The 26,605-nt window shown below is 45.3% G+C and overlaps 1 protein-coding gene across 3 annotated transcripts in view; it reads right to left on the reverse strand.

Annotated features, from left to right (window-relative positions):
* ARFIP1 (ADP ribosylation factor interacting protein 1) overlaps positions 1 to 26,605 on the reverse strand; it is a 155,465-nt gene that overhangs the window by 109,415 nt on the left and 19,445 nt on the right. For 2 of the 3 annotated variants that reach the window (XM_068278956.1, XM_068278968.1), the window contains exon 2: positions 14,740 to 14,819. The exons of the other annotated variant lie outside the window; for it this stretch is intronic. In XM_068278956.1, coding sequence (XP_068135057.1) covers positions 14,740 to 14,817 — 78 coding nt within the window. In that variant the 5' untranslated portion in view covers positions 14,818 to 14,819. The remainder of the gene's footprint in view (positions 1 to 14,739; positions 14,820 to 26,605) is intronic. 3 annotated transcript variants of the gene reach the window in all.

The raw sequence follows: 26,605 nt of genomic DNA on the forward strand, positions 1-26,605 counted from the left end.
GTATGGACGAGTATATCCGTCCATTACCGCCGGAGGTCGCCGCTCAGGCCCTGCTGGGCCGATTTTCGTAAAATAAAAAGCAGCACACGCAGCCGGCACTTTGCCAGCCGCGTGTGCTGCCTGATCGCCGCCGCTCTGCGGCGATCCGCCGCGAGCAGCGGCGAAAGAGGATCCCCCCAGCCGCCCGAGCCCTGCGCAGCCGGAACAAATAGTTCCGGCCAGCGCTAAGGGCTGGATCGGAGGCGTCTGACGTCAGGACGTCGGCTGACGTCCATGACGTCACTCCGCTCGTCGCTATGGCGACGATGTAAGCAAAACACGGAAGGCCGCTCATTGCGGCCTTCCGTGTTACTTCTGGCTGCCGGAGGCGATCAGAAGATCGTCTCCGGAGCGCCCTCTAGTGGGCTTTCATGCAGCCAACTTTCAGTTGGCTGCATGAAATAGTTTTTTTTTTATAAAAAAAAAACCCTCCCGCAGCCTCCCTGGCGATTTTAATAGAAGGCCAGGGAGGTTTTAATGGCAGGGTTCTCAAACTTTGCACAGTTGGTCACTGGGTGACTAGGATTAATTCAGAAAAGTGAGTGGAGCCTACAAAAGCCAATCAAAATCCATCTATTGATTTTCAAGGGGTAATATGTAATTGCTGCCATTCTTGCACTGGTAATGGCACAAGCCTCTTGCAATATGAATCACCTGTACCTGGTACAGTTGGCTATTGAGTGATTGGGGTTCAAATTCAGAAAAGGGGGTGGAGCCACAGCCAATCCGATTGATTGTATTTCAATGCAAATTATTGATGCCAAAGACCGCAAAGCTCACACACTTGGTCATTAAGTAATTGAGTAATTGTGTGTTAGGGTTAGGAAAAGTGGGCAGAGCCAACACCGACCAAATACATACCCGGGCAACACCGACCCACCAGCTAGTTTCCAATAAATTTCACATCAGATAAATTCCTGTCAGATTCGACTTGACAGGCATCTGACAGAAATCTATCTGATGGTCGAATCTGCTGCAAATCTGTAAGTGTATGGCCACCTTAATGCTAGACCATCGCACAAGTGTACAATGGGTCTAGCGACCAAAGTCTGTCATGTGTACCTTGCATACGCACACAGTCTCTACAGCAAGAAGCTCTTTATAAGCTCTGCAGCTTCAGGCCACATAAGAAAAAAAAAAAAAAAGTGTTTTAGCTGCAGGTGCATATTGAAAAAATAAAAATAAAAGTAGCATTTGTGTACTCTATTATACTGTAGGATACCCAGACAGCTCATGGTGACCCAGAACAACTAGCAAAGTATAAAAGAGACTAAAATGCATGCTGAAGCCACATAACCCAACACTGCCATTTTGCAAAAAGTGGAACATCTTTTGTGTTAGAGTAGACAGGAATGGAAAGCATAGATAAGATTTATGGTTTCTGAAGAGGCACATCTGTATATCTATCGGGGACATTTTTAAATGAAGGCATCCCAGGCCAGTGCCTGGAGTGCCCCCACCCCCGAATGAAGCCCTGCCTCCCGCAGGTGTTTGCCAACCTGTTTCTGCTGCGTGTATGCATTGGTATCCTGAAGAGCAGCAGCATCGTTGGTCCTTGGAAATCAGACATCACAAGGTCCGGATAGTGCAAGTTGCAGGCAGCTGCCACTGTGTCTCTATGCGCAACTGCAAACTCTCTCCCCCCCACCCCCCGGCCTCCTTCTGTTCCCCTGTGTGTCCCTCTGCCTCCCTGTGCAGTAAAATTCAAAAAACTCAGCGGGTTGTTTGTATCTCGGGACTCCCTGCATTATACATCCACCTTATACGGCATATGGTTTATATTCTCTTATGTGTGAGTGTTTTTTTTTTTAAGGGGGGGTTGCGGTGACTCGGGACATCTTGCCTGGGGTGACAGAAAGTCTAAATACAGCCCTGATATTAACTCGTGCATAAGACAAGTGGTTTGCTTTTTAATTTTACTGACCATTTAAGCTTGAATTTGTACTGTGTTACCCTTCAGCAGTACTAGGGATTGTGTGATGTTTGTTCAAGTCTTATGCTGGGTACACAGGGTGCGTTTCCGCACCTAATGCCCCACTCGATTCCCGGCCGCTCGATTATTTCCGATCCCGTTTCGTTGATGGTTAGGTTGATTCTCATGTAAAGTATGCCAAATCGACCTAACGATCCATCGAAACGCGAATCGGACATGTCGGAAATCATCGATTCGACGGGAATCGAGCGGGGCATCGAGTGCAAGAACGCACCGTGTGAATCCAGCATTAGCTCAGGCCTAACAGGCCTGAGCCTGAGACTTGAACAAACATTAGATAGGACTGTAACATCACACAACTAAGGATCCAAACCATATCCCGATTCCCGAATATCTACAAATCACAGCACATTCAGTTCTGCAGCAGATCTCACCAATACAATGGGTGCAATCAGCAGAGCATTGAAATCTACCCGATCTACAGATTTACCTGTGTCACATAGGACAAATGTTGAGAAACAGGCCAGGGTTAAACTTGTAAGCATCACATTTGCGTTGCCAAGTCCTATTTATATAACCACTTATCTCACTTGTGCAGCAGAGCTTTGCAATACCCAGGCACAACAGCACATCCACAAAGACGTGAGCAACATACTGCCCAGTAAAGACCCAGCTGTCTTCAGCAGACTGACTACTAAACGCTTAAAGAGGAACTTTAGCCTAAACAAGCATACTGTCATTAAGTTACATTAGTTACTGTATACACTCGCATATAAGCCGAATTTTTGAGCACAAAAAAATGTGCTCAAAAGTCCCCCTCTCAGCTTATATGCGAGTCACCAAAGTTTGTGTCCAGGTTCACCTGTTGTGTGTGTAGTGACCATCCAGGATCGGCGCCTGCGGGATCATAGTTGATCATGCTGGAAAGCACATGGGTGGCCAGGGTGCAGCAGGCATCGGATCGGAGGAGTGTAGAGGAAAAAGTGTAGGATGAGCACTCTGCCACTTGTCACCACTCCACTGCATCACTGTCATCAATGTCCGTTCCTGTAGAAATACCCCAAGCCGCTTGTACAGGATCGCAGTGGTGGCGTCAGTGCCAGGGTTTCCTCTTCATCCTGTCTGAGGCTCATGCTGTATTATCTTTATGGCGCCCTCTAGTGACATGTTGGTATACAGCGCGAGTGTCACACAGGATGAAGAGGAAGCCCTGGCACTGATGTCACCACTAAGATCCTCTGCATGTGGCCTGGAGCATTCCTAAAGGCACGGACATTGATGGCAGTGACGCGGTGGAGCGGTGATGAATTGAGGAGCACACACTGGTTTGAATGGAAGTGCGCACATCCTGTGCTCTCTCCTCTAAGCTCCTCCGATCTGATGCACCGTGGCCACCCACATGCTTTCCAGCCCGATCCTGCAAGCTGTGTTCCTGGGCTGGGGGCATTCCTGTATGGACCCGCTGGCACACTACAAACTGGCAGCATACATCTACAGGAAGGGTCCCTGACGCTGAACGGTAAGCCACTACTGCATGCTCCACTCTGCAAGCATGGGGGAGGGGGCATCTCCTGCACCTTGCTACCTTGTACAAGGGGCACATCTGAATAAGGAGGGGAGTTCCTAATATAGTGGGCACATATGGGTATGATGGAGATGCCTAATACAGGGAAAAGAGCTGCCTAAGGATGCCGATTCCTAATATAGGAGGCACATCTGGCTATGGGGGGGGGGGGGGGGCTGCCTAATACTGGGGGCCCATCTGGCTATGTGGGGACTACCTAATATCTGTCGATGGGGAAGATGCCTAACACAGGGGGCACATTTGACTTTTTATACTGAGTAGTGGGAATTTTTTTCATATTAAAGGCACACCTGGCTGTTAATACTATGGAGGGAGCTATAGTGGGGAGGCTGCTTATGTTCGAGTCAAACATTTTTTCCTAGTTTCTAGAAGAAAAGTGGGTACCTCGGCTTATATGCGGGTCAGCTTATATGCGAGTATATACGGTATGTTAAATTAAAATAGATAAGTAATATAATCTCTTACCCACCCCGTTTTAAAAGAACAGGCAAATGTTTGATTTCATGAGGGCAGCCATCTTTTTGGTTGAAAGGAGGTGACAGGGAGCATGAGACAGTTCCGACTGTCCTGTGTCCTGATCACCCCTCCCAGTTGCTAGGCAATATGAACAACATAGGAAATCCCACAGCATCAGGGAAAAAAAAGCCCGGGCAGTTTTCTTTGATGGGTGGAGCTTAGCTAAAAATGATGCTTTGATAAGAAAAACAAAGTTCTGATGCTGTGAAACTGTTAAAGAAACACCAAGCCTTTTCAGTTCTGCTGAGTAGATGTTTAGTCCGGAGGTTCACTTTAACTAAAATATACAGAATTGATTAAACACATGGAATTAGGGCCTTACTTGTCAGGCTGTTGAGGACAGCTGGCTTCTTCCTTGCTGGGATATTGCAGAGCTCTGCCGCACAACGGAGATAATGGATGATAACAATGGGCAGTACCTTGTACATCACACGACTATGGACATTTTGCTTCCACTGCTCTGCATCTGCCGGGACACATGTGGGTACCGCAGGACACGGGACCATGTTTCCTCATCCCAGACAGTCCCAGTGAAAAGGTATGAGGATTGCAGAGATACAGTGCTGCAGTGGCAGGAGGTGCACAGTGTCACATGATCTGCTTTGTGCTAGGAAGGGAACACCCACCTTGCTCTCAATAAGAAGCTACTGGATGCTGCCAAGTAGGACTTTTTTGGGAAATATATATATAACGAAAAATACAGATGTGTAGTGCACATAGGACTATGCATTGTCAATAAATGCAAATTAACTACTATATGAATTAAAACAGGAGGATGAACTTGACTGGTACACATCTACTTTGAATGGACAATCACTGATTTTCCTCCATGTAATATGAGGGCTTATCTACATAGAATGTTCATAATCAAAATCTATTGTCCCTCATACTACATTGAGGGTGTACAATTGGCCAATCAAAATTGAAGGATGCATGCCAGGCTTAAAGAGAACCAGAGACGAAGCACCCTCATGTATTTTATTACATTTATCAGTGGGAACATGACAGTAAACACCTACCCTGCTTTTAGTTTTATTCTTCTCAGTCTAATCTATCTGTTATCAACTGTAATAAGGATCCACCGACTGATTCAGTCGAGGTTTGACCTGGAATCATTATAGCTGAGTCACTCTTCTGTGGAGTCTTTTCAAGCCAAAGTCTGCCCCCTCCTAGCTCAGATTTCATACTCAGAGCTGTTGACATGGGAGGGGCTGCTGCTGCCGAGAAAGAAGCTCTGAAACAGACAATGTATCTGTGTGCAGTATGCTGCCAGTCATTATCTACTGTATGCAGTTTCATTTCTATGAGAGACACTTCCTACAGGCAGCCACACAGCATACCAGAATAATCAAGTTGAAAGCAGACAGATGAAAGGCTGCAGCAGCCCTGCTTGTCTATAGTCTCATATAGCCTAGACAGCACATCCAGAACAACTCATACCCCGGAAGCAGAAGGGATATGAGCCGGCGGCCATATTGGATATTTCCTGGAGCAATAATGGATAAAAAACACTCAAAAAGGCACACCAGAGTGGCAAAATTATCAGGTAGAACATTTATTCTTTACAAGCTGTCAACTGATATGTTTATTTTGTGTGAATCGTTCATCTCTGGTTCCCTTTAAAGAGGAACTCCAGTGAAAATAATGTAATAAAAAAAGTGCTTCATTTTTTACAATAATTATGTTTAAAGAGAACCAGAGACGAAGCTCCCTCATGTATTTTACCTTATAAATCAGTGGAAACATGACAGTAAACACCTAATCTGCTCTTTGATTCATTGTTCTCTGTTTAATCTAACTTATCACCTCTGATAAGAATCCCCGACTGAGCATTCTGTCTGGCTTTGCTACGGAATGATTATAGCCGAGTCTGTCTTCTCTGGTGTCTTTTCAAGCCCAAGCGTGCCCTCTTGTGGCTCTGCTATAATGAATCAGCTAAAGTAATTCCCGGCAAAGCCAGACTGAATGCTCAGTCGGGTATTCTTATCACAGCTGATAACAGACACTTTTAGCAGTGAGGATGAAACAGAGAAGCAGGGTAGGTGTTTTCTCTGTTGGCACTGATATATATGGTAAAATACATGAGGGTGCTTCGTCTCTGGTTCACTTTAAATGATTTACTTAGCGTTTGCACATTGTAAACTCTTTCCTCTCCACGCTTTACATTCTGACATTTACCACATGGTGACATTATTACTGCTGGCTGGTGATGTCACTGGAAGGAGATGCTGCTTGCTTTTTTGGCAGTTGGACTCAGCTGTAAACAGCTGTAAGGCCCCGTTCACACCTAAAACCGCAAAACGCAGGCGATTACAGCTAGCGTTTTTGCGGGAGTGATTTTTCCGCGATTAACGTGGAAAAAAAATCACTGGACACTGCAGCGTTTTGGGAGCAATCGCAATTAGCGTGCTATGCATGCTAATCGCCGGCAAAATGCTGCATGTCACGCGTTTGCGGTTAACGCTAACCGCAAACTCGGCAGTGAGAACACTGCCATAAGGCTTACATGGGCTAGCGGTTTTTAAAAAATGCTGTTTTGCGCTGAGCGGGAATTGCGCGATTCCCGCTCAAGTGTGAACGAGCCCTTATTTCCCACAATGCAATGAGGTTTACAGACCGGAAACTGTCAGGTCCCTGGTCCTGACATCACACTGTGGGAGGGTTTTCACCACAATACCAGCCATACAGAACCCCCGGATGATCTCTTTGTAAACAGGAAAAGATTTATCATGGGAAAGGGGGTATAAGCTACTGATTGGGATGAAGTTCAATTCTTGGTCACGGTTTCTCTTTAAGGGAGCATACAAAGATCCAATTTTGATTGATTGTGTAGGAATTGGCTAATCAAGATTGGAGATGTGTATGTACCCTAAAGCCTGGTACACACTTTCAATTATGTTTGGCCAATCACTGACCACTTTTACTACCTCTATGCATTATGAGGATCAACAGATATTGAAAGCTATGAGCAGATTGTGTAGGTCAACGCTGTCCAACTGGCGGCCCGCGGGCCGTATCCGGCCCGCCAGGCCACCTGCTGCGGCCCGCTTGTCTCCCTGGGATGCAGGTATGGCTTGCGCTATGGGCGCCATGCCTGCTCCCTCTTATAGTGGCCTCTCCTGTGTCCCCGCTGCCGCACAGCTCAGACCTCACAGATCGCGGCGACTGAGGTAAACAGAGTCCGCATGGTACCCGCATAGACTAGTACGTCACAGTCGCCGCGATCTGTGAGGTCTGAGCTGTGGGGCAGCGGCAGCGGGGACACAGGAGAGAGAGGTAACGGGCGAGGCACTGGACACCTCGCTATCTAACTGGTGGGGGCACCTGTCACTAACTGGTGGGGGCACCTGTCACTATCTAACTGGTGGGGGCACCTGTCACTATCTAACTGGTGGGGGCACCTGTCACTATCTAACTGGTGGGGGCACCTGTCACTATCTAACTGGTGGGGGCACCTGTCACTATCTAACTGGTGGGGGCACCTGTCACTATCTAACTGGTGGGGGCACCTGTCACTATCTAACTGGTGGGGGCACCGGACACTATCTAACTGGTGGGGGCACCGGACACTATCTAACTGGTGGGGGCACCGGACACTATCTAACTGGTGGGGGCACCGGACACTATCTAACTGGTGGGGGCACCGGTCACTATCTAACTGGTGGGGGCACCGGTCACTATCTAACTGGTGGGGGCACCGGTCACTATCTAACTGGTGGGGGCACCTGTCACTATCTAACTGGTGGGGGCACCTGTCACTATCTAACTGGTGGGGGCACCTGTCACTATCTAACTGGTGGGGGCACCTGTCACTATCTAACTGGTGGGGGCACCTGTCACTATCTAACTGGTGGGGGCACCTGTCACTATCTAACTGGTGGGGGCACCTGTCACTATCTAACTGGTGGGGGCACCTGTCACTATCTAACTGGTGGGGGCACCTGTCACTATCTAACTGGTGGGGGCACCTGTCACTATCTAACTGGTGGGGGCACCGGTCACTATCTAACTGGTGGGGGCACCGGTCACTATCTAACTGGTGGGGGCACCGGTCACTATCTAACTGGTGGGGGCACCGGTCACTATCTAACTGGTGGGGGCACCTGTCAATGTCTAACTGGGGGGACACCTGTCACTTTCTAGCTGGGGGGACACCTGTCACTTTCTAGCTGGGGGGACACCTGTCACTTTCTAGCTGGGGGGACACCTGTCACTTTCTAGCTGGGGGGACACCTGTCACTTTCTAGCTGGGGGGACACCTGTCACTTTCTAGCTGGGGGGACACCTGTCACTTTCTAGCTGGGGGGACACCTGCCACTTTCTAGCTGGGGGGACACCTGCCACTTTCTAGCTGGGGGGACACCTGCCACTTTCTAGCTGGGGGGACACCTGTCACTTTCTAGCTGGGGGGACACCTGTCACTTTCTAGCTGAGGGGGAACCTGTCACTATCTAGCTGGGGGGGCACCTGTCACTATCTAGCTGGGGGGACACCTGTCACCATCTAGCTGGGGGGGGGGGGACACATGTCACTATCTAACTGGGGGGGGACACATGTCACTATCTAACTGTGGGGGGGGGCACCTGTCACTAACTAGGGGGGCACCTGTCATTATCTAACTGGGGGGCACCTGTCACTATCTAACTGGGGGGCACCTGTCACTATCTAACTGGGGGGCACCTGTCACTATCTAACTGGGGGCACCTGTCACTATCTAACTGGGGGGCACCTGTCACTATCTAACTGGGGGGCACCTGTCACTACCTCATCCGGCCACACCACAGCATAGCCGCCAGCCCGGCCACAGCAGCACCGCAAGGCATTTCAGCCCACACATCATCCCCAATCCGGCCCAAAACACTATTGCCAGGCCAGCCAGGCACAGCAGCCAGTAGAGGAGAATTTAGAAGCCAGGTGAGAGGTGTCTACCATATTAAAGGGGCATTCTGCTTATTTACGTGAAATGCTGTCTATTTATGTGCCTCATGATTGCCGAATTTGTCTTGTTGGGGGCCTCATGATTTGTTGGGGGCATCACGATTGCTGAATGTGTCTTGTTGGGGGCCTCATGATTTTTTGGGGGCCTCATGATTGATGAATTTGTCTTGTTGGGGGTCACATGATTGCGAACTGCGAGACTATGGAAAAGCTGAATCATCATCATGAGACAATAGCATTAAACCTACTTTTTTAGCTTTTCAAAACGGAAAATAACACTTGGAGGTTTTTTTTTCAGGAGTAGGATGGATGAAATTGTTTATCTTCAACTTGTTTATTTTCAACTTGGATTTTCCATAATGTTCATGTGGCAGCACGGTGGCGTAGTGGTTAGCTCTCTCGCCTTGCAGCGCTGGGTCCCAGGTTCGAATCCCAGCCAGGGCACTATCTGCAAAGAGTTTGTATGTTCTCTCCGTGTCTGCGTGGGTTTCCTCCGGGCACTCCGGTTTCCTCCCACATTCCAAAAACATACGGATAAGTTAATTGGCTCCCCCTAAAATTGGCCCTAGACTACAGTACTTACACTACATGATATAGACATATGGCAATGGTAGGGATTAGATTGTGAGCTCCTTTGAGGGACAGTTAGTGACAAGATATATATATATATATATACACATTGTACAGCGCTGCGTAATATGTCGGCGCTATATAAATACTAAATAATAATAATAATAAAAAAAAAAAATGTATGAGTTAAAACGTTTGTATGTAGTTTAAATTGCTGTTGCCACTTTGCGATAGATAAGTGACTTTTGGGTTGCAGTTTGGACACTCGGCCTCCAAAAGGTTCGCCACCACTGTCCTAATCTAATGTCCCACATTGCTAAGTTCATGTAAATTTGTCTCCACCCATGGCCACACCCGCATTCTGGTCCATGGCCACACACATCCATTTTTTGCCGCGGCGCGCTACGTACGTACAACAGAACCCTCATGGTGTGCCACACAACTTCACCAAAATCCTAAATTGCATTTTGTGGAAAGTGCTGCCAATCTAATTGTCCTTTAAGTGCATTTTTTTCCTGGGGGGGGGGGGCTGGTCTGCGGCTTTAGCAAGAACCTTCGGCCCTCCACCATGGGGTCTGAAAAAAAAATGGCTCTCCATGCCTGTGAAGTAGGACAGCACTGGTGTAGGTAAACACTAATTACTACATGGAGGTGGTAAAATTAGTCAGTGATTGGCCAATCATAATTGAAAATGTGTACTAGGTTTAAAGGGAATGTCCAGGCTAGATAAAAGAAAAAAGACCCATCTACGCTATGTCCCTCGCGCCTGGCTTCCAGTCCCCGACGGTGCAGAGGCCGACCTCACCAGGTTGTCCTCTACTGCGTGAGCTATGCGGTCAATCAAGTCCACGTTGTCCGGAGTGTACTGCGCTGGCGCAGTAGTTCTGCACCTGCACAGTACACTCTGGACAATGTGGACTTGATTGACAGCGGCACACATGCAGGCGCAGTGGAGGACGGCCTCTGCCCCGTCGGGACTGAAGAAAGCCCCAGGTAAGTAGCGCTCTTTTTTTTCTTACCTAGCCCTTAAAGAAAACCTGTAATGAAGAAAACCTCCCCTGGGGGGGGGGGGGGTACTCACCTTGGGTGGGGGAAGCCTCTGGATTCTATTGAGGTTTCCCCCTGTCCTCCTCAGTCCCACGGCGGCGGCGGCGAAAATCCTCCTGGAACAGCGGCGATGTAAATCTTTACCTCCCTGGCTCCAGTGCAGACGCAGTATCGGCTATCCACACGGAGATAGGCGAAAATAGCCGATCTCCGTCAGGTCGCCCTACTGCGCAGGCGCAAGTCTCCTGCGCAGTAGAGCGGACCCGACGAAGATCTCCCTGCGGAGAGCCGCAACAGCGCCCCTGCTGGAGCCAGGAGAGGTAAATAAATCAGCGCTTATCAGCGTTTGTCAGGCTTGTCAAGGGAGGATTCCGGGACATTTTGGGGAGCCAGCGCTGGAGTGCCTGCAGCTACAGGGGAGGGGGAAGCCTCCGGAGTCTCTTTAAAAAATGTTCATTAATAAGCAAACATTGACAATCATATAAACTGATATATAGATTTAGATATATTTTATGGGACTGACCATTCCTTCCTTTAAAAAAAGGAAATATTATGTTTGTAAATATTTTGCGGTTTATCAAAAAGATTATAGAACTGTAAAAGCTAGTTGCCCTCTGCTGACTGACACCTGTAAAGGCTGCTTTCAGGTGCACATCAAAAAGGTGCGTTTAACACGCCATTGCCAAGAGTTAGTGCCTTTAGGTTGCAACTGAATGGGAGAGTTTGCAACCACATGCGTCATAGCGGGTTGACACATGGTGAGGGTACTGTCTGATAACACACAAAAGCATAGCGTCACATGTAGCTGATGACTGCGGTCCACACAGATGTGCAAGAGTACGAGAGAAATGAATTACTATTCCCCCTCCAGGTCCACATGGATGGTGGGGAATGATGTAATTTGGCTTCCAGCTATTGCTGGTGGCCGAATTACAGTGTTTTAAAAGTAATTTTAGCTCCATTTTCGAAAGGCGTCAAAGTTACTCCCTGTGTGCGGCTATAGCCGTAATTCCTATTACGGAATATGGCGCCGCCCAATTCTCCTGCGCTCTAATAGACGTGCTCGGATGTGCATGCATGAGACCACCACCAGTGTTGGATGTTTGCATTTCGACCAACTGCGCAGCAAGTAAGCAGGAGCAACTGCCAGGCAGTTTAGTGTACTGCTGTCTGCCATTTATGTGAAAGAGCCCAAAATACTCTACTTGCACTTAAAGTTGACTTAAACTCAGAATGTCCTCTCTGCTCTAAAAGATGTGCAACAGCATAATAACATTTAAACAAAAAACATTTCTTTGTTACACCTGATACAAAACCTAAATTAAATCTGCACCGTTTCTACTTCCTGATTCATGGAAGCAGGCCTTATCTGCCATCTCTGCAATAGGCAGTCATGTAACGCAGGGGAGAGATCAGATTACAACTTGTGATTAGACACAAATGAGTGGGAATTAAACAGGCTAAACTCTCTAAATACATACAGAGTGCAATTCTCTATGTATTTCTTCAGTCCTATGCAAGAGGAAGCGGCCGCCAGCTCATAAGGTAACGAGAGCAGCGGCCGCTGTGGGGAGTGGGGTGAGAGGCCATACCCGCCGCGGCCAAGCTGAAAACTGCTCATGGACAGGCAGTGGGCCGCGTCCCGGTGGTTGGGGACCCCTGCTCTATAGGATGGCTGGGTGAAGACACTAGTTGAGAAGATGAAGGGGCTAGCAGATGAGGCCGAGTGCCTCAACATATGACTTTAAAAGGTTATAAGCAAGTCTGAAGAGGTGTGTTTTCAGGAAGTGTTTGAATGTTTCCAGGCTCAGAGCAGCAGAATTCAGCATGGATGGAGAGTTGCCAGTCTGTTTGGTAGTCCACAGAATAGGATGCTACATAGTTGAGTTGGGATTTGACTATCATGATATATAACCCTGTTGTGTTTGCACAAGGCGATGGACTTAAAGCCATAGTTCAGCCTCCCCTCAGAAGACCAATTCTGATATTATTTGGAATTTATATCGTAATTTGCAGTGCCCTAAGTTTTTTGCACCGCACAAAAAACTTTTGTCATTAATTCATTGCTTGGCTGACTAGGTTTGCAATGCTGATTTTCTGTCCTAAGATCAGACACTCTTTGGCTGAATTAATTAGCAGTCGGTGTTTTGTCCAAACTCCTCCCAAAATCTGATCAAAACCTACAGGAGGTAGACAGGGAAGAGATGGGGGTGGGGTGAGGTTTGAGGCAGGTCATTTTGGCACACGCTCTTCTTTGCGCTGTGCATGGCTGGGTGCCGCCATAGACATAATGTCCATGGCTGCACCACATTCTAATTTGGGTGCCGGAGATGGCCAAACCCCAAATTATGTCTCCCTCCAAGTTGCTTCAATTTAGAGGGGGAATAGTAATTAATGGCACCCGGTATGTCATGATCAGCCTGTAATGTTTTTTTCCATTTTAATTTTGAGTGTGACTACAAATCCAGACCTCCAGGGGTTGATAAAACGGATTTCCATTGATAATTTTTTGTGCGATTTTGTTATCAGCACATTCAACTATATAAAGAATGAAGTATTTAATAAGAATATTTCATTCATTCAAATCTAGGATGTTGATTATGTTTGTGTTCCCTTTATTTTTTTTGAGCAGTGGATTACTAGTCTATCAATCAAAATACTTTGTTTGTCCCGGAGCTGCTACCAGTTGGCAACATTAGATAGGAACAATTGATTTGAAACTGATTACCAGTGGCAGCTAAAACAGCAACTGGTTCTGCAGGAAAAAGTAGTTGCTACAGTGATTGAATGTTATCAGGTAAGCCATTAATCTCTGAGAATATTTAAAACAGTCCAGTTAGCACTGCCAGTAATTCCTGCTGTTCATAGCATTTTATACCATATTTATTTTGTGTACTTCTATACACGTTTACGCAGCAGTTCTAGATTATCTCTTTAGTTGGTTTCCTCTATTTTTGCCAGGCTTGTTTTTGAACTCAATGGAACCTGGCTGTGCAGATACCAGAACTGATGTAAGGCTAGGTCTACACTATGCTAGATGCTCAATGGTGTGGATATGAGGTGTCCCATTGCAGAGTCCAGTGAGATAATCACACTGCTCACCGCATCAGACCGTCACTGCCGCAAATCAGGTCTACTGTCATTAAGGTCCTCTGCCACTGCTGGCACCACCAATGGGCTCAAGGGACAAGCGCCACTACATAGATCAGAGTGCTGGCAGAAGCAGGATCCCTTTGGATTGCAAAAGACCAATGGTAATCATCCCTATCAACAGAGAGGTTTCTCATTAGTCCACCATTTAGTTAACCAATGAAAATCCTCCCTGGTACTACGGAGGATTCCAATTGGTCTTTTGCAAACCAATGAAAGCTCTCTTCTTCTTCCTAGACTCATAATATATATAGGTGCTTGTCTCCCATCAGCGGTGCCAGCAGCAGTGCGCGATTCTATAGGCATCCGTAACATCCGGAAAGATCATGCCTGTCAGAACGTGCGTTCCGCTCTCTCTTCACTTTAATTGTCAAGTGTGAATGGCTCTTATGCTTAACATGGGATCTGTTTACACTTACGCTTCCACCCGCTGAACTGTAATATTTTTAGACTTTATGTGAACCAATCTCTAACCTAAATAAATATTTTCCAAAACTATTAACTTACATGCACCCCCTGTAGCAATCAGGGTTGTGGAGTCGGAACAATTTTTGGGTAAGTGGAGTTGGAGGATTTTGTACCGACTACACAGCCCTGGTAGCAACCCCAGTTTTCACCTTCAGGGGCTTATGGTAACTCAGAGAGCATATGTAAAGTGTTGGAAAGAAACATTATTACACAAGCAAATGACATGTTATATACCTGCTTGATTTTTTTCAGCATTGCTATATTATACATCATGCTTCCTTACTATGAGGTTTGCCTGTGCAGGTAGCATTACACATTAACTTTACATATGGGATTAGCAGCCACATAAGCCTCTGAATTGTGCTAATATCAATCATCTCTGGCTTTCAGCTACTAGATTACTTGCAAAGCTTTGATGAGAGCATACAGCCAGATGGAGATATTATCTAATGATTTCTAACTTATCTTATTCTATCTTATCTTAACAACAGACCTCAGGGTCAGAAAACACCTCTTCGGAATCAGGTAATGTTGCATCATTAGGTGATGTATCAGTTGTGTTCTCAGACATATCTGAAAGCAAAATAAACATGATCAGCATGCACTGTGTTTACATGTAAGAAAGAGTATCTAATGTAAAGAGAGAGTGTAGGTGAAAAGTTGTTTCCTTAGACAGTACTTAGTGTACCCTAGGTCTTGGGTATACACATATGGATTTTTCTTCACAACCCAATGACTCTGATCAAAATCAGATGAATATCTATTGGCATTAACAGTCCTGCCTGATGGGCAGTTCACACGTACCGGTACGGGGTATTTTTTTAACTCTGTTCAGTTCAGAAGCGTATCCTAATGTTAAAAATAGGATCCGCTTCCACTTGTTAACAAAAAAAAAAAAAAATGATCTGTATGCTGCGTTGCAGTAAACGGAGAAAAAGAGTCCGACCTTTGCACATTTTACCGGACCAGCCAGGAAAATGCATGCAATGAAAGCCTACTCACTAGATTAGTTGCTGCATCCGCCTCTCCCGTTTTGCCGCAGAGAAGTAGTACTTCCGCAATAGGTGGCTAGATACATGAGTGGCGATCTTGGGAGAAGTGGACAGACTGAAGCGAAATGGACGGTGCAGAAAGTACAAGTGGATCCAAAATGGATGAAGCGCATCCACGTGCCTATTTTGCATCTGCTCAACTGTGAACCGGCCCCGAGTCACTTTTGATTGATTTTGAGATTAAAAGCGTGATGGAATATGTTAGGTCATTTCTATGCGAGGGATTGTAGGAGTAGCGGTGGGGGAATCGATGGCTGCATAGTATTGTCATGCATTCTATAGAGACTGATTTCTACACCATGCCGATTACCAGTCAGTCAGGGATCAGTAAAATGAGCATATCAGATGGTAATCAATATGTGTATGCCTAGCTTCAGCTACACACCTCAGATAACAGACCTTCCAACCGGCCTTGCTCGCACTACACATTGTATGATGAGGATATAAAAATGCACCCACGTTTGGATGCATTCATGCATATCACAGTATTTTATGTGCTGCAATTTGTTTTTGCACATGAGAATGCGTTTTTATGCACAACTAACACAGTTGTGTCCGCTTTTCGGCAACACATCAATATTAGATGGTAGAAAGCAGACAGAAGCAGATACAGATATAATTTTCAATTGTGACAGCACCAATGTAGCTTGACGTGCAGCGATCAACCCTGGAGTGCACAGGGTGTAACATCAAATAGGATAGCAGGATCCGCACCGTCTAAAATCCAAATTTATTAGAACATTTTAAAATCCATAACAGGCAGTACTGAGTGTGAGCCGGGTCACCATGACGCACGGCGTTTCAGAATCTAGCTCTTTCCTCAGATGGCTGTGCTACAGCCATCTGAGGAAAGAGCTAGATTCTGAAACGCCGTGCGTCATGGTGACCCGGCTCACACTCAGTACTGCCTGTTATGGATTTTAAAATGTTCTAATAAATTTGGATTTTAGACGGTGCGGATCCTGCTATCCTATTAGAAGCAGATACAGATGCGTTAGTGTGTACAGGTCCCAGCATGCATGGTTTAGATTGTAAGCCTACTTGGCAGGGCCCTCCTCTTAGGGCTCGTTTCCACCATAGCGAATCCGCATGCGGCGACGAGATGCGGATTCGCTTGTTACACTGAAGTGGCCGGGGCTGTTTCCACATGTGCGGCGTGTGGGAGCGATTTGGCGGCGGGCCAAATATGCACGACGGGACCCACCGAATTCGCCTGCGTCGGGAATCCGTGCGAATCGCCGCTAATGTATTTAATAGTAAAAAACGCATGCGTTTGTTACATGCGTTTTTACCCGTGATTTCGCGTGCGATTTCGCACCTTTTTCAATGTTATTTTGCCCTGGCAGTGTCATGGTTAATTTCGCATGGCACCCTGCCATGCAAAATCGCGGGTAAAAACGCATGCGGAAACGCATCCGCATGCGTTTTTACAAGCGTCGGAATGCCGGCGAAATCGCGTCGCAACAGTGGAAACGAGCCCTTAGTGTGCTCCTCTCCACCACCAGATAGACTCCGTGACTCGCCTACATTTAGCCTTACATTGCAATCTGCAAACCATTGTTTATTGTTACATCACTTTATTGTGTACCATCATTTAACGCTGTAATGTCCCTGTGTAGCATTATTTAATGTTGTAACATCTCCCCATTCTGTGCATAACATGTTGAGGCTTTATAGTATAATAATAATAATAATAATAATAATAATAATAATCTATATACAAAGATGTACTTATGAAATTAAAACAGTGGTGCATTAACCCTTTCTGATCTGCTGTCAGACTTAATCCAACAAGAAGAAATATGGCTGCTGCTAGATGCACCTTTGCCAGATCTAGTCCAACACGGAGTTAGCTCGTTTAGATCAAAGTGTCTGATGTCTCACATCAGAAACCAGCGTCAGCGATGCGGTATGCCAGACGCCCCGCATTGCACCGGCAAACACAGGCCTTCAGGGAACACTGCACTATTGTGAGGTGTTCCTTGTCTGGCCACCGGCCAAGCAGGAAGTGACGCGCGCTTGCTGCCACTTCCTGCTTCGGGGATGCGGAAGTTTATTGTTTAAATAGACTTCCGCACATGCACTGCGACATCGCGTCTGTCATTTTTTTAAACATCCACGTGTCGCCACAGACTAACATGATAGCCACAACTCCGCAGGGTCAACTTGGTTCTTGACCTGCATCTGGGATGCAGCAAAATTGTCACTTCCGCAGTGTCGCACCGTCCCGCTGTTGTACGAAAGTCTCCATAGACTTTCACTGCACAGTGGTGGGGTGCGCACTGCCTCGGTGTGAAAGGGCCCTCAGTCTAACACAGTGATCAAAAGTAAGGCCTCGTTCACACAAGGTACGTTTTTCAGAGCCCATTACCCTGTGTGCGTTCTGCAAGGTATTGATTTTCCCATGTAATTAATGTGCCCGGTTCACATCTATGCGCTGCGCTACAAAAATGTAGTGTTGTATGCATTTCTGTGCATTGAGCTGTAAATTGCACATCAATGCAAGTGAAAGGGGTGCACTTTTCTAGCGCATAGTAATGCATGCGTTTTTTACCCCTAAATGGAAAAAAAAAATTTCATTTGAAAACAAATCTTTATTGACAACTGCTATAATAAGCAAAACAGGCTTAAAAAAGCGCACCACAACACACTGAAACACACACTAAAGCGTGCATAAACGCATGCGTTTTTATCATGCGCTTTTCCATGTTTCTCAACGCACCCAATGTGAACGAGGCCTAAGTGCACAGGGAGGGCGGTTGGGAGAAAATCCACAGTGCATTAAATAAAAAGTATTCCGTGTTCAGTTGTTGCAATGCATTTACCATATCTTTTGCTTTGCAAGAAAAATAATTGGATAGCAAAGGATTAAAATATATCTAATCATAAGTCCACAGACTTTTTATAGCCATAGGCTGTGTAAAAAGGTGTACTGCTGTGCACTAAAAGGGCATAGCAACACACTGCACAGGTATGAACTAGAATATGAAAGTCTGCAGAGTTTGAAATGTCCTTGCAGATCGTAAACCACGTGCAGAGCGTTAAAACAAGACTGTAAACAAGGCCTTCATTTCATAGTTCTACCTCAATGTAATAGCTTGTACATAGATTACATTTACCAACGTAGATCAAAGACCAATGAGATAAGGCCAAACTACCAAGGTACCAAGTGACACTGAAGCGAAAAAAAAATTATAATATAATGAATTGTATGTGTAGCACAGATAATTAATAGAACATTAGTAGTAAAGAAAAGTGTCTCATTTTTATTTTCAGTTATTTAGCTTTTGTTTTTTGTTTTTTTTTTAATTAACATTGCATTACTAATATTTGCAGTTTACAAACTACACTGCATTTTAAAGGGAAGGTTCAAGCAAAATAAAAAAATGAGTTTCACTTACCTGGGGCTTCTATCAGCCCCATGCAGCCATCCTGTGCCCTCGTAGTCACTCACTGCTGCTCTAGTCCCCCACTGGCAGCTTGCCGACCTCGGAGGTCGGCGGTACGCATTGCGTACATTTTTACGCATTCCCGCTAGTGCAGGAACAATAACGCATACATTTTTACGCGTTACTGGTTCAATGCGTACATTTTTACGCATAAAACCAGTAATGCGTAAAAATGTATACGTTAATGTTCCTGCACTATCGGGAATGCGTAAAAATGTACGCAATGCGTCCCGCCGACCTCCGAGGTCGGCAAGCTGCCAGCGGGAGACTGGAGCAGCAGTGAGTGACTACGAGGGCACAGGATGGCTGCATGGGGCTGGTAGAAGCCCCAGGTAAGTGAAACTCATTTTTTATTTTGCTTGGACATTCCCTTTAAAAACTATGAAACAAAGCAGAGCTATTGACCCTTTTTTACTTTCCTTCATTAACCCCTCCCCAGCGGAATGGACAGATATGTCCATCCATAAAAACATGCTGTGAACAGTATAAACGTGCATACACATCAATACTCTCCTGCACTGTATACTAGACCCTTGCTTGACACATTTTGGCAAGTTACAGGAAAAAAAAAGTTTTAAAAATACATTTTATCACTTTTTGCACAGAAATCCTTGGGAAATTAAACGCCAGGGAGGTTAAAATCTTATCTGAAGTTGTCATTCACTGTTTCTTTGATGTTTACAAAAGAACCAGAGATGAACGTTTGACAGAAAATAAACATATCAGTCAATAGCTTGTAAAGAATAAATGCTCTACCTGATAATTTTGCCGCTCTGGTATGCCTTTTTGAGTGTTATTTTTATCCATTATTGCTCCAGGAAAAATCCAATATGGCCGCCGGCTCATATTCCCTTCTGCTTCCGGGTTATGAGCTGTTCTGGATGTGCTGTATAGGCAGAAAATAGAACTGCTTTCTGACTAAATTAGTCAGAGAGCTCAGAGAAGCTTTTTTGCATAGGTAACAAGTGAAGTTTCTTAACTCTGCCTGTACCGGAAACAGTATTAGAATAATTTCTTTCTGTGCTACCAATGCTCTATTTCTTAGCTGTACTACACATACAATTTATTATATCATAAGTTCATTTTCACTTCAGATTCCCTTTAAATTAAAAGTATTCCAAACAATATTGGTTATTGCAATTCATTGACCATGTTTTATTAAGCTTTTAAAGATCACCAATAGCCTTAATCCCTGAAATTTACTCATCTTAGCTAAAGTCTGGTCCAAGTTCAAATCCCAACAAGCCCCGATAGTTTCAAAACTATTCAAAAAACGCAATTCAGGAAATGGAGGGTTGTATTCTGTCTTCACAGAGCAAGCATGATAAATACTAAAAAAGTATGAACTAGCTGGATCCTGTATAAAGACACATAAGTATTTATCTCTTGCATATGCAGCAGAATTGTAAAGGATCAATCCAAATCAAACCCCTGATGCTGTATTACTATAAAATAACTAGTCATGCAGTTGGCTCTATATTTTTAGAAATAGATAATGGCAACAACACCACTCCTACTATGGCTGCAACAACAACAAGGCTTAAGGCCCATACACACGTCGGATTTTAGCGAACGACCCGTCGTTTGAACGTTCCGTCGTTCGGACGTTTTCGCATCAAATCCGACGTGTGTACAGACTATCGTTCGGGTGATAAGACTGGTTACCAACGATCCGCCGGGCGGATCGCTGGTAACCAGTCTTATCACCCGAACGATAGTCTATACACACGTCGGATTTGACGCGAAAACGTCAGAACGACGGAACGTTCAAACGACGGGTCGTTCGCTAAAATCCGACGTGTGTATGGGCCTTTAGCCACACCGATCCTCCCCACTACCATCCTCTTCTGTAAAGTAATTATATCCTGTATTACGTTATCTTATGGATTTTATTTATCCATTGTACATTTCTTGTTTTACTTGTTAGAAATCAATAAAGCAGAAAGTATAAAAAAGAAAAACAATGTTTGTATAAAGTAAAATCTAACAGATACATAAGTTTGAGGGGCCTTTCACACTGGCGCGGTGGGTCATTTTACCGCACCTCACCGCTATGCCAATAAAGGCCTATAGGTGCCTTCATACACCATGTGGTACAGTGCCCTGGAAGTCGCCAATGTCTCTCTGCGATAACCTGCGATACACCGGAAGTCATGCAAGTCTATGGCAACACAGGAATTTTAAAAATGATGGCAGTGGCAGTGCAGCACGCATGCGCAGAAGCGTATTTTTTTTTTTTACAATACACTTCAGTGCACTTTCGTATTTCCGAAACTGGAAGTGACCACAAGCAAGCGTCACTTCCAGTACTAACTTTCGTGTACTGTAATGTAGTAATCCCTGAAGGCCTGTTTTTGGCAGTGCAGCCTAAAGGTGGGTACACACGTCAAATAAAAGTCTTTGGAAAATGAAAGATCACAGACCAATTGTACCCCCTTTCATGTAGTATGAGAGCCATACTCTACACAGTCTATTCTATGGAGCTGAACTTCCCATCAGATAAAAATCTTTGCAAGATGCTGCACACAAAGATGCTGTACACATGCAACAGATCAGTATCTGCAAAAGATCCGCTCCTGCAAAAGATCCATTCCTGCAAAATGCATTCATAGTCTATATCTGCAGATCTCATACGCACCTTGTTTAATGGACAATTATCTGTAGATCAGATCCACCAGGTTGGATCTTCAGATCGGCAGATAATTGTCTGATCTGCAGATGAATGTCCATTAAACAAGGTGTGTATGGGATCTGCAGATGTCATAGACTATGAATGCATTTTGCAGGAATGGATCTTTTGCAGGAGCGGATCTTTTGCAGATACTGATCTGTTGCATGTGTACAGCATCTTTGTGTGCAGCACCTTGCAAAGATTTTTATCTGATGGGGAGTTCAGCTCCATAGAATAGACTGTGTAGAGTATGGCTCGCATACTACATGAAAGGGGGTAAAATTGGTCTGTGATCTTTCATTCTCCAAAGACTTTTATCTGACGTGTGTACCCACCTTAAGGGCCGTACCGCACTGCTGCCACCAAGCCTCAGTGTGAAACCGGCCTTCGAGACTTATTTTAGCAGCGATTTCACTAGAGTTGTCCTTCGTTTACACCTGGGATTCAAAACAACAACAAAAAAGCCCAACTAAATCCAGAACTGAATAAGAATTCTAACAGCAATCAAGTTAATCAATATAAACAGTGTAAAGATACAAAGTGCTGGATGGAATACCATAAGTAACTACATCACATTGGATAAACTCACTTTTTTTTGTACACCCATATGGGATGTAAAAGTGGAGGGGGTAAGCTTATAAATACTGTGGTGATATATTGAGGTGCTGATATTAGGGAATACAGGAACATATTTCTGTCATTTTTCTGTCTGCTTTGAAGCGATGGTCATCTGGCTGTACTACATTTGCATCTAAAGAGGACTTCAGTGAATAGAGCTGGGGTAATCAGACAATGGCAGAAGTAAAGTGTTGAAGTCATTGACACTTGAAACGTTTACACTTCTGTTGAGGAAGGCTGCTAAAGCATAGTCAAGAACTCTAGACTAGCCAGGAAGAGCCTCCTGTGTGTTAAACCCTATTTTGTTGTGAGGAAATTAAATTATTGGTGGAGGTGCAAACTATATCCTTATCTTTGATCAGCTAGGAAAACGGTCAACAATGGAGTTGAAAAGTCTCACTTCACAATCTTTTGATGTATAGACTTTTAACTGGAGAACTTGGATTAAGGAAGTCTTTTGTTGTGTGTGTGCGCTATAGTACATTTTTCACATGTGGATGTTAGATCTCTGGAAATCCAACTATGACTGAGGATGTAATTAAATCTAGTTCCCCCCGTCCAAACAGGCTTACAGCCTCGAGGCGAATATTTCATTATAAAAACCAGGGGACAGATACCTCAAATCAGTCCCCTCCTGACGGTAGCTGCAGCTGGACTCCTGGCCCAAGCTAGTGGACTCCTGGTCTAACCAGAATTGTGTCCGTCCACAAAAGTCCAAGGTTCTTCTATCTGGATCCCTGTATTTGGGGTAAGCAAATTGCTTGGTGTGTACTTTTATCTTTGTAGCTTTTTACTTTATTTTTGTAATCTTTTGTATATATTCTGTTCTGCATTGTTCCACTTTTTCCCTGGAATATTAATTTATTATTTAATAAGCTTGACTTCTGCCGTACTAAACTAACACTCATAGCCTAGAAGAGATTGAAGTGTGTAAAGGTCCATGCCTAATTGTATGCTTGAGCAACACTACAATATGAAATTGTAATTGCATTGTGTGTATGAGGCACTTCTGCGCTCGACAGCCGAGTGGGAAGTCTAACAGTATCGTTCGGAACGACTGTTAGTGGTTTTGCTTCACTACAGTGTAAGATTGCAACTGTGTGTGTGTGTGTGGGTGCGTGGCGTTCCCGTATTCGGCCTAAGCGCAAAGCTGACCTGAATACGAAACCGCGAATTGCGCGCTGAGGACTCGACAGCAGAGTGGAAGTGTCTAGCGAACCGCTAGTGGTGGCAGTGAGAGGTGTTCTGAGGGGTCCCAGCCTTGTTTTAGCTTGAATAAGGCTGCTCCCCGCTTGATCTGGTCAAACCCGCAGTCGGGAACCGTATACGCAGGCGTGCCGCGGGCCGGTTCCTGACAAATACCAATAGCAAGACCCCCCCCATATGCATACCTGGTGTTGAAGGCTGCTGATTAATGTAGATCTACTTGTCCTGGCTCCAGCTAGCATTCATGTGTCTACCTGGGAACTTCTGAACTGGCCACTAGAGCACCAGCCTCACTGCGGTCACATGACAGCGAGCTTGGACCTCTACTGGCCAGTTCAGAAGCGATCCGGGAGATGCAGAGACTGGGACAGAGGTAGATAGGACTCCATAGGCATGCTCCAATGCGTGCTCTGCGGGTGGGTGCAGGGGGGAAGCTAGGGTGCTACATAAGGGCGGTTAATGTGCGGGTCACTGCTTTTGGCCCCGTTTAGGCCGCAAGACACTTTTGTGCAGGGTTGTTTATGCGTAGGGCTATATGGTACCTTTAGCATAATAAGTCATATGTGATTTCCACTGCAGTACAGCCTCCAGGTACACCCATTTCCTCCCACACCCCAAAAACACACAGATAAGTTAAATAGCTCCCCTAAAATTGGCCCTAGACTACAAAACATAAAATACAGGATACATAGACCTAAGACTATGGTATGGATTAGATTGAGAGCCCCTCTGAGGGACAGTTAAGTGACAAGACACTCCAGTGTTCTCCCCAGGCTCTTTTAGCCGGGTGCTCCACCCGGCTAGTTTTGGTGACCACCTGGCTGTCATCAGCTCACCACCTCCTCTGCTGTAAGCAAAGTTGGGCAGAGAAGTGCCGATCCTGCATTCTCTCATCCTGCCCTACCCGGCTACTTTTTCATGCCACCCGGCTGGAAAAAAAATTCTGGGGAGAACAGTGCACTCTGTACAGCGAAGTGGAAGAGGTCGGCGCTATATAAAATTCCAAATAATAATTGCTGCCACTATGCTGCATCGGTCATCACCGAATTATACGCACGCAACTAGCCAAAGATAGCGCAAAATTTTCCGTCTGGACTGATAGACCAATTTCAGATGGAAATCGGTCGATCGTTCAACATTTGCGTTAACGATTTCACAGCAGATTCAATCATAGAGATTGAATCTGCTGTATATCAATGGGATTTCGTCCAAGTGTATGGGTACCGAGTCTCAAAACTAGGCCAGATGAACAGATTATAACAGACTGGTACTCCTATTATGAACACACTTCATTGGTTTCTCTAATCATCTTGACAGCAACCCTGCAGCAATGATTGCTCAAATACTTGCAGTATAAATGCAAAACCTGGCTTTATTCCTCAACAAAAGTAGTTTCCCAGTGTCGTAGTGTTACCGCGCCTTTCACATGCAGTTTGCTTGTAGCCAAGTAATGACTTCAAGTGGCTGTACAGTGAAAGTTATTGGTTTTTCTGGTATTTCCATGATGTAAACACATACAATACTATCAGTCAACCATGCCAAGTTCTGGATATGTGAAAAAAGCACTAATATATACATACAGAGATTCTCACGGATAGGACACATTTTATAAACCAGCTAGCTGCAGCCACCACACAGAACACCCACTTAACACTTACAGCACTAACAAGCATACAGTGAACATTTAAGTTCCTTTCTCCTCGTTCACACTATACATGCGGTGCGCAATTCAGCAATGCGTATAATATACACAAGGACATGACAGGCGCATAGACTGCACTGCCTGATGTTCCCACTTATGTGCTGCACAGCGGTGTGTTATTATAACACATTGCTGCATGCTTGCATTTGGGCAAGATGATCCAGCATGCTAAATCTCTCACCGGCCTATTAGGCTGCTGTACACACACTACACTCGTCTGAGGCAATCTTTAGCTGCCATCTCAGCGGAATTCAATCTAAGGTGTGTATGAACCTTAGAGCTGTGTACATATATATATTGCCCAAACTGTTAAGAGATGTTTCAGGGCTTGTTTCCACTAGTGCAGAAACCGGGACGAATTCACAGTTTCCCCGCAGGCAAATCGCATGGAGATACTCCGCCATAGGAAACAATAGTGCCGCCGGCCGAATCGCTTGCCCTAGCGATAAGGCAGACATTGCCATCCGTTTCCATGTGGGAGACTGCAAATCCCATAGCCGTGCGTGGCACGGCTTATGGGATTCATCAGCGTTCCCGCAGACCAAGAAGTGCCACTGCGTGTGGCACTAGTGGAAAACGACCCTTAAATATTGGTTCAGTGACAAGCACTGGGCAGAGCATACATGTAAAAAAAAGGTGCCCCCAGATATAGCAGTTAGTAGAAAATCGGTAAAAATACTGATATTCTACTAGTTAATTCCAATTGTAAACTATTGCTAATCGTTATGAATATTTTACCATGCCCTAACCCTTCTCTCGCACAGAACTAATCGCTCCCCCAGGGCCTAACCTTAACCCTCCATGGTGGTGCCTAACCTTAAAGTGAACCTCCGGTCTAAAAATCTACTCAGCAGAACTGAAAAGGCTTGGTGTTTCTTTAACAGTTTCACAGCATCAGAACTTTGTTCTACTTACCAAAGCATCATTTTTAGCTGCATTTTTAGCTAAGGTCCATCCATCAAAGAAAAAAAGCCCGGGCTTTTTTTCCCTGACGCTGTGCAGAGCATGATGGGATTTCCTATGTTGTTCACGTTGCCTAGCAACTGGGAGGGGTGTTTAGCACACAGGACAGTTGGAACTGTGTCTCATGCTCCCTGTCACCTCCTTTCAACCAAAAAGATGGCTGCCATCATGAAATCAAACACTTGCCTGTTCTTTTGAAACAGTGTGGGTAAGAGATCATATTACCTATCTATTTTAATTAACAAATAATGTAACTCAATGACAGTGTTTGTTTAGGCTGGAGTTCCTCTAATTCCTCCCCCCCCCCCCCCCACACACACACACAAAAAAAACCAAACAAACAAAAAAAAAACTATCTAGCCGTCGTGAATATCAGATATTTCAGTCTTTCTAGCAATTGGCACAGTTAGTGGCCAACACCAGCACTGCCTTAATGGATTAATGTAAATTGGAGCATTAATGGCTATCATCGGTAAAAAGGGCGCTGGTGGCGCACAATAAAATACGGTATTAGGCAGCCCCAATCAATAGTGGATGAGATCTGTAGCCGCACTCCGCAAAGCGGGTGGTCCCGGTGACCACTATGTTACTGGGTGCCTCCAGCACCCTTTTTACCAGTGACAACTGCTAATCACAGAAATTTACACTAATCTCTATGGCGACACCTTTTTTTTTTTACTGGTGACAGGCACTAATCA

This window comes from Hyperolius riggenbachi, chromosome 1, assembly GCF_040937935.1.
Source record: "Hyperolius riggenbachi isolate aHypRig1 chromosome 1, aHypRig1.pri, whole genome shotgun sequence".
Classification (NCBI taxonomy): domain Eukaryota; kingdom Metazoa; phylum Chordata; class Amphibia; order Anura; family Hyperoliidae; genus Hyperolius; species Hyperolius riggenbachi.